Consider the following 6,259-nt stretch of genomic DNA (forward strand, 5'->3'; position numbering starts at 1 on the left):
TAAGCATTGATTAAACATAAGAGTTTCTCAGGGACTTTTTCCTCAAGCTGGTACCTTTAGTTTGATAATGATTGTAGTCTGTTAGAATTTAATTACCCTCTAAATCTATTCATGTTACAATACTTGTGTTCATGTTATGATATTTAAAATATATATATTTCAAAAAGATAACAGACATTGTTCTTAAGGAAGTCTTTCCCAGTTTACCCTATATTTCATGACCACATATGATATGAGGGGAGACCAGTCTAGAACCTTCATTCCAGCCTGATGGAACCATTTCTTCACCACTTTGATGTGTGTTTGGGCTCATTGTCTGGTTGGAACATCCAACTGTGTCCAAGATCAACCTTCTGCTGATGGTTTCAGGTTTTCCTGAACAACGTGGAGGTGATCCTCCTTCTTCATTGTTCCACTGACTTTGTGTAAAGCTCCAGTTCCACTGGCAGCAGAACAGAACCAGAGCATGATGCTGCCACCTCCATGCTTGGTGGTAGGGTTGGTGTTCTTGGGGTTAAAGGCCTCACCTTCTCTCCTCCAGACATGTTTCTGCTCAGTGTTTGTTCCATCTGACCAGAACTTTCCTCCAAGAAGGCCTTTTCTTTGTCCATGTGACCAGCAGCAGACTTCAGTGGAGCTTTAAGGTTCTGCTTCCATCCTGACTAATCGTCTCTCAGCAGCAGGTGATAGTTTGTGTTTTCTTCCTGATGGTGGCATTTAAATTGGCTCAGAGGAGTCAGCAGCTGTAGTCAACGTGATCATTCACAAGAAGTTAAGAGGTGACACCACGAAGAAAACTGGATTAACAATCCTGCCTACATCACAAAAAATGATCATTTAAGTTGCTATTGAAGGCCTTGAGATGACTGATCAGAATTGTTCCTTTATAAATGAAACTGAATTCAGTTTGGTTTCATGTCAAACTGAAGTCATCAGCGTGACTCTGTGTGTCCAGTTTATGAGGAACGGTAGTCAGACGGTGTGGACAAAATACCAGAAACACCTCATGTTTAGGAAAAGAAGGAGTTGTGTTTATTCAGACAGAGGAAGGATGGAGTGAGCACGCCTACTGCTGATTGGTCACCTGCCTGGCGGCTGAGCAGGTACGCTTCTTCAGGTGTTAAAGCTCGTTCAGGTGGACGACAGTGATGGTGATGTCATCACGGTACCTGCGGGCCAGGTCTGCTGGAAGACTCAACATCTTGGCCAGGCGGTTTGGGGCCACAGCTCTGTAGCCGTCGTCGCCCAGCGCATGGCGGAGCAGGTGGGTGGCGGCGTTCTGGTCCTCCAGCACCGACAGGACACGGCCTCTCCGCTCCCACAGGAGGCGCTGCAGGCCACCCAGCGTCATGCCCATGCCAGGAACTATGGGTCTCTGCTGCTGAAGGCCTGTGGAAGACGAACACCAACACTGTTTACAGTCACACCAACAGCTGGACTCCTACAAACTAACCCTAACCCTCACTTCACAGCTCAGCGGCTTGAGCTCCAACAATCAACCATCTGTAAAGTCACATCTTCTCCTCTGGATTCTAAATCAGAACCAACTGGACTGCTCAGGCCACAGAGCATGAAGCATGACACGTCAACTTTTCTTCACTTACTAACCTCACTCATTGTTTGCCAAAGCCAAGAGCAGGCAGACTCATCTTTTGCTGTGCAGGACAGCAGTTATTTTTGAACCACGCAAACTGTTCACCGCCTTCACGGCCCCAAATATAAAGGGCTGTGTGAAAACTTATGACGAGGACGACTCCTTTTACACCCAGTTCCTTGTGTGAAAGCTAGCAAAAAATGTTCAACATTTACACCATGATCAACTGAAAAATATTTTAAATTTGGAACAATTACAGGAATGATCGCAAGCCAATCAGCAGTCACTAACGGACTGGATTTGGCCTGTGGCCTGTGAGATGAGTATGGCTGATTTACAGGATCGGCCGCTAATCATCGCTATCAGTCTTTCTGTTTTCACCGTAGGATCCAACAGCTGCAGTGTCAACTCAGAGAAACCAGAGAACACAGTCAAAGGTTCCATAAAACAACCTGCACGTTCCTGCAGTGTAAAACAGCTTCATGATGACTTTCTTTTGGAGAGCTGTGGTGTCCCTCAGGGTCTCATCTTTGGTCCTCTACTTTTCTCCATCGACATGCTCTCAAACTTGATTCAGAAAAGTGCAACAAGAAACTCCAGTGTTTAAATCCAAGCAGGGGCTTCACAGTCTTGTGTGTTCTGATCATAAAGTCTTTAAAACAATTTCAACAGGATGCTTACCATACTTATGTACCTCACCTGCAATTCTGCACAATAAATGCCATTAACACCACTTTGCACTACTTATTTATGTCTTATATTTCTGTAAATATCTGTCCACACTACTAATTGTCATATTGTCTGTGCACATATCACTGTTATTTGTATATAAGGAGTGAAGTCATGTGCAGTTTCATTATATGTTGTATAATGACAATAAAACTGATTCTGAGAAAAGAACAGATGGGACCTGATCACCCAGCATTCATACAGGTGGTCTGAAGTCTCAGCAGTAGACCTAATTGGTCCATGAACTAAAACACAGTCCAGGTTCTTCCTGCATCCATCCAACCAAATAAAGGCCAAAATGTAACTTTCAGATCATAGTCATTTTGGGTTTAACCTCAGGAATAAAACCACAAACCCACCTGCCAGCTGCTCCCCAACCAGCTGAACCACCGTCTGTCGGTGCATCAGCTCCCACAGTCCGTCCGTCGCCAGCACCAGGAACTTGTCTGCAGGTGTGATTTGGTGCCTCGTAACCTCCGGCTGGGCGCTCAGGTAGGGCGGGGTCAGGTAGTGCGGCGGCAGCGTCCGGACTGCCTCGTTGACCGCAGACATGAGATCTGGTCGAGTCTCGTAGACTCGACTCAGCATCTCTGCGCTCCATTTGAAGCGCACGTCACCGAACGCCCTGAAGGGCAGCAGCAGACCCAGCAGGCGGTCGTGGCGGACCACCGTCCTCCGCTCCGACGGCGGGTGTTCCTCCAGAACCCTCTGGAGCTCGTCGGGGTTCTGTGCATTGTGGTCGTTGGTTAGGCTGATCGCTGACCAGCGGCCGTCCGGCTCCTGGACGCCCAGGACGGCCCGGCTGTCACCCAGGTTGGCTACGTGTAGGATGCCGTTGGAAACATGGACAACGCAGGCCGTGCTACCAGACAGCGCCACCCGGAGGGGGGAGGACAGAGGCAGGCCTTCCCCAGGAACAGACACCCGTCTGGACAGAGAGAGGATTTGCCTGATGACTGAAGTTCACACATCCAGAGGATTGTGTTTGTTTAGGACTTAAAACTCTACTAAAAACTGTTGGTCTTTATTGCCTGGCCCTCAGCTGGACATCTCTCTGAACGCAACACTTTCATTTTTCCTGTTTCGGCTCTAAACTGATGTTCAGCTGACTGCCTCTGAACCTCCAGGATCCAACACTCTGCTACAGTGACCACACGAAACCACAGGATCGTCACCTGGGCGATGACATGGACAGGTGGACCTGAGCCTCCACAGACAGGTCGTAGTCAAGGCGACGGAAAGCGTTGACCAGCGCTGATGTCACTCTGCTGTTGTCCTGCAGCCAATCAGAGAACAGGAGGATAATGATGTCAAAGAAGGAAAAGCTCACAGAGAACCAGAACTTAGTCAGCCCACCTCATACCAACCAGACTGCTCAGGCTTCAGTTCAGCACCAGGACCTGACTCAGAACCTGATCCAGAACCTTATCCTGGACCTGAACCAGGACCTGATCAAGAACCTGATCTGGGAGCTGACTCAGGCCATGTCCCAGAACCAGATCCAGGATGTGATCCTGGACCTGATCCAGAACCTGGTCTAGGACTCGACCCAGGACATGTCCCAGAACCTGGTCTAGGACCTGACTCAGGACATGTCCCAGAACCTGACCCAGGAGCTGAGTCAGGACCTCCAAACTACACTCTGATCAGTTCTGGATTTTTAATTCTGTCAAGCTGGTTTTTGTAGGTATTTTCCTCACTTCTGGACCAGGGCAGAGCTTGATTCTAGACTTAAGGCTGTGGCGTTTCTGGACCCTAGTTACCTCCTCATCTTCGTCCTCGTCTTCGACCTCCAGTCTCTCCTGCCAGTAGTTTCTCAGACTGTGGAAGGAGCTCGCACCTCCGTCAGTCCAGCTGTGGTCTTGAGGGTGTTTGTGCCACTCGAGCAATGGCGGTACCGCCCGCTCCTCCTCCACAGCCCGGTCCAGCTCTGCCAGCGTCCTCAGCGGTAGCGTCGCCACCACGATGTAGTAGAAGAGCCTCTGGCTGACAGTGTGGGCGCAGGCTGGCCCGGCGTGACCGTCGAACACTCCGAACAGGATGCCGCCGCGGCCCGGCAGGCAGGTGGCGCTGCTCCGACGATCCTCTCCTGGGTGGTTGGATGGCAGTGTGTTGCTATGGAAACCCAGGACACCATGGGAGGCGGGGCCTCTGGGAAGGGTGTGGCTGTATTCGTTGGCCTGACAACAGGTGATCAGTGTGATTGATGTGGTTGATTCAGCAACACTTTGAACATCAGCTGTTTCTCACCTTTAAGATCCGGTCGGTCTGAGCTGAACTCATTTGCCCCGCCCCCTGCCCCGCCTCCTGCCCCGCCCTGTACCTCCTGCTGCCTGAAGGGAAATGGAGTCCAGGCAGCTGAGGCAGAGGGGGAGGGGGAGGGGAGGACAGGGAGCGGCACTGCTGGAGTTCAAACCTGCAGCGTCCACCAAAGCTTCCTGTTCTTCCCAACATGGCAGCACACCAGAACCAGCAGGAGAACTAGGAACAGGAAGACTGGACCTGAAGGAGAACCAGAACAGCCTGTAGCAGTGAGAACAGAACAGACTTTGGAGGATCACAGAACACGAGCAGCTGGAACTACAGCAATCAGAGGTAACGGTGGCCTGAAATCACAGCGTCTGCCAGATGCTCAGGAGCCTCACTCCTCTGAGCAGCAGAACCGCGAGAACAGAACCAATCAAACGATGGGAAGCAGCAACAGAAACAGTGAGTGTGAATGGTCTGCCACATACGTTTCCACCTGAAACAATCTCAAGTGCTGAATACAGCAAACTTCACCTCTCACCTGTTCTGTTCACACCTGTGCCTCCTCCAGTGCTTCCAGGTTTGGTCCTCAGCTGGAGACGTTCTTCTGTCTGTTTCAGGTGACTCTGGAACTCACCTGGTGCGTCTGAACGTGTCGCAGGTTGTTTGTTCAGCGTCTCGGTGACCTTTGGCAGCTGCTCACTAATCAGTCAGCTATAAACTGCTGGAGCCGCTTTTTTCTTTCCTCCTTCGTGTCCAAGACAGTTTGTGGAAGCTTCACCTGTTTTTATCTCCAGACCAGCAGGTGAAGCCGAGCAGCAGCTGTTCTCTCATCAGTACCGAGTAGATGCAGGTTCTGTGTTCTGCTTCAAATCAGCAGCTGAAATGAGATAGAAAAGATGCTAAACGACCAACATGTGCTGAGTTGAGCAGCTTTGTGTGCCGCTGATGACTCAGGTGATGCCCGTCTGAGAGCAGAACACCTGCAGCTCACCGTAACCAAGAACCAGATCTTCTAGAACCAGGTTCTGCACCGGTTACTGTTCTGTCGTCTCACAGATGTTTCGCATAGTTTTGGTCGTTTAATGTCACATATTGATGGTTTTGTTTCATGTCATTGCCAGTTTGTGACCATTGTTCCTCCGTTTGCATCCGGTTTGAGTCTCATGTCGGTTTCTCTGCATCTCTGGAGAACATTAGAGCTTCATCGGCCCGTTCATCAGTCTGGTCGCCGCTCTGTGGACAACAGAAGCTCTTAAAGCTTTTTACTGGTTTCATCATCTGCTTCCACGTGTTTGGATTCAGTTGTAGAGAAAGACTTTATTTCATTAAAACACAATCATCACAAGACAGAACAGTTCTCACACCTGCCCAGGTGAGTTTCCTCATTCCACTCAGTGAAGGATGTTTTTAATGTGAGCTGTGTGGAACCAGTACAACCAGTACAACCAGTGTTTATATATCTGTTATTAAGATTATCTTCTAAAACATTAGAGCACTTCATTACTTTTTCAAACATCACTGGTTTGGTTTGATCGTAATCAGCCAAAGTTTTGCATCTTCTTCAATCTTCAGTTTGTGAATCTGACGGTCCCTGAACGCAGCACGATGAGTGCGTTTCAGTGCGTGTGTATGCTTAATCGTGTGTGTGTGTGTGTGTGTGTGTGTGTGTGTGTGTGTGTGTGTGTG

At 49.4% G+C, this 6,259-nt stretch overlaps 1 protein-coding gene across 1 annotated transcript; it reads right to left on the reverse strand.

The window, feature by feature from the left end:
- Positions 1 to 945: 945 nt before the first annotated feature.
- LOC103363771 ([Pyruvate dehydrogenase [acetyl-transferring]]-phosphatase 1, mitochondrial-like) lies at positions 946 to 4,777 on the reverse strand. The gene is made up of 5 exons (XM_008290662.1): positions 4,574 to 4,777; positions 4,087 to 4,503; positions 3,499 to 3,599; positions 2,683 to 3,251; positions 946 to 1,389 (listed from the first exon to the last, which is right to left on the reverse strand). Exons 1-5 carry the CDS (start codon positions 4,775 to 4,777, stop codon positions 1,121 to 1,123), a joined length of 1,560 nt encoding a protein of 519 aa, XP_008288884.1. The 3' UTR covers positions 946 to 1,120.
- Between the last annotated feature and the right edge of the window lie 1,482 nt (positions 4,778 to 6,259).

The sequence above is a fragment of the Stegastes partitus genome, unplaced genomic scaffold (genome assembly GCF_000690725.1).
Source record: "Stegastes partitus isolate 25-593 unplaced genomic scaffold, Stegastes_partitus-1.0.2 Scaffold690, whole genome shotgun sequence".
In the NCBI taxonomy this organism is placed as follows: Eukaryota; Metazoa; Chordata; class Actinopteri; family Pomacentridae; genus Stegastes; species Stegastes partitus.

What these genes read in the sequence shown, in the direction of transcription:
- LOC103363771 (XM_008290662.1), bottom strand. Translation starts at nt 4,777, where the DNA reads ATGTTGGGAAGAACAGGAAGCTTTGGTGGACGCTGCAGGTTTGAACTC. An exon ending in ACGAGGACGAAGATGAGGAG is followed by an intron (nt 3,600 to 4,086) that starts GTAACTAGGGTC and finishes GATTGGCTGCAG; the next exon opens with GACAACAGCAGAGTGACATC. An exon ending in GGTTGGGGAGCAGCTGGCAG is followed by an intron (nt 1,390 to 2,682) that starts GTGGGTTTGTGG and finishes CGTCTTCCACAG; the next exon opens with GCCTTCAGCAGCAGAGACCC.